The 949-nt window shown below is 48.7% G+C and overlaps 1 protein-coding gene across 1 annotated transcript in view; it reads right to left on the reverse strand.

Moving 5' to 3' along the window:
• The window catches only part of LYZ (lysozyme), a 6951-nt gene extending 6210 nt beyond the window's left edge, over window positions 1-741 (reverse strand). Inside the window, exon 1 of the mRNA XM_003797817.3 lies at window positions 559-741. Coding sequence (XP_003797865.1) covers window positions 559-694 — 136 coding nt within the window. The 5' untranslated portion in view covers window positions 695-741. The remainder of the gene's footprint in view (window positions 1-558) is intronic.
• Window positions 742-949: the final 208 nt, after the last annotated feature.

The following is a 949-nucleotide window of genomic DNA, read 5'->3' on the forward strand; positions in this document are numbered from 1 at the left end:
CTCTCAGAGCACAAGGTATAAATGGGAAAATACTGGAGTTAAGGCCGAGTTTCAGCAGGTCCTCAAGTTCGCCCTTCAGGCCGCCCATGTGCACCCTGGTAGGGGGAATTCAAAATAATTTTCTAAAATCTTTACTGTTAAAATGCCACGTTTGTGGCAGGGAATTAAAAAAAAAAAAAAAAGAAAATTACTGCATCCCCTAGGCTCTCAGAGCACAAGGTATAAATGGGAAAATACTGGAGTTAAGGCCGAGTTTCAGCAGGTCCTCAAGTTCGCCCTTCAGGCCGCCCATGTGCACCGCTGGTCTGAGGCCATGGGCAGACTTACCGGCTCTGGAACAGCACAGCAGGTCCTGTTTTACTTAGAATAAGGTACAGTTTTCCCTTCCCTTGTCCTCATTCCTTCATCCATGCCTCACAGTAAAGGACGACGCTGATGTTTTTAATCATTCTAAGTACACTAACCCACAAAGAAAAACTCAGAGCCTGTCCTGTGTTCCTTCCCTCGCACTGTCGCCACACTGGGCTAACTCTGCGGTAGGAAGCACAGCAGACTTACAGTTTGCCAGGCTGATGCCATGGTAGCCATCCATTCCCATCCGTTTCAGCGTTCTGGCAAGCTCACACTTCTCATAGACCTTGCCCTGGGTGGGGGCAGAGAGAAGGACAAGGCCCAGGAGAAGGAGAGTCTTCATGTTGGCTGTACAGCTGGACAGTCAGGCTGAGCAGGACGGCTGCCCCAGTATTTAACAGCTTTTAACTTCCTTCCTCCCCTCCCCGTATGGGGGCTCCCTCTTCGAGGTGTGTGCAAAGCAGGAACTGTTTATGGATTCACTGTAAGGGCATCTATCTGTATGCTTGCTGATTTCCTAAGAATTAACCTACAGGAGAATAATGAAATGGCATTGTTTAAGGACCTGGCTCAGGAAGAAGTGGGGAGTTAGCACACT

Source organism: Otolemur garnettii, unplaced genomic scaffold (assembly GCF_000181295.1).
Source record: "Otolemur garnettii isolate 467f Iridium unplaced genomic scaffold, OtoGar3 scaffold00125, whole genome shotgun sequence".
Classification (NCBI taxonomy): Eukaryota; Metazoa; Chordata; class Mammalia; order Primates; family Galagidae; genus Otolemur; species Otolemur garnettii.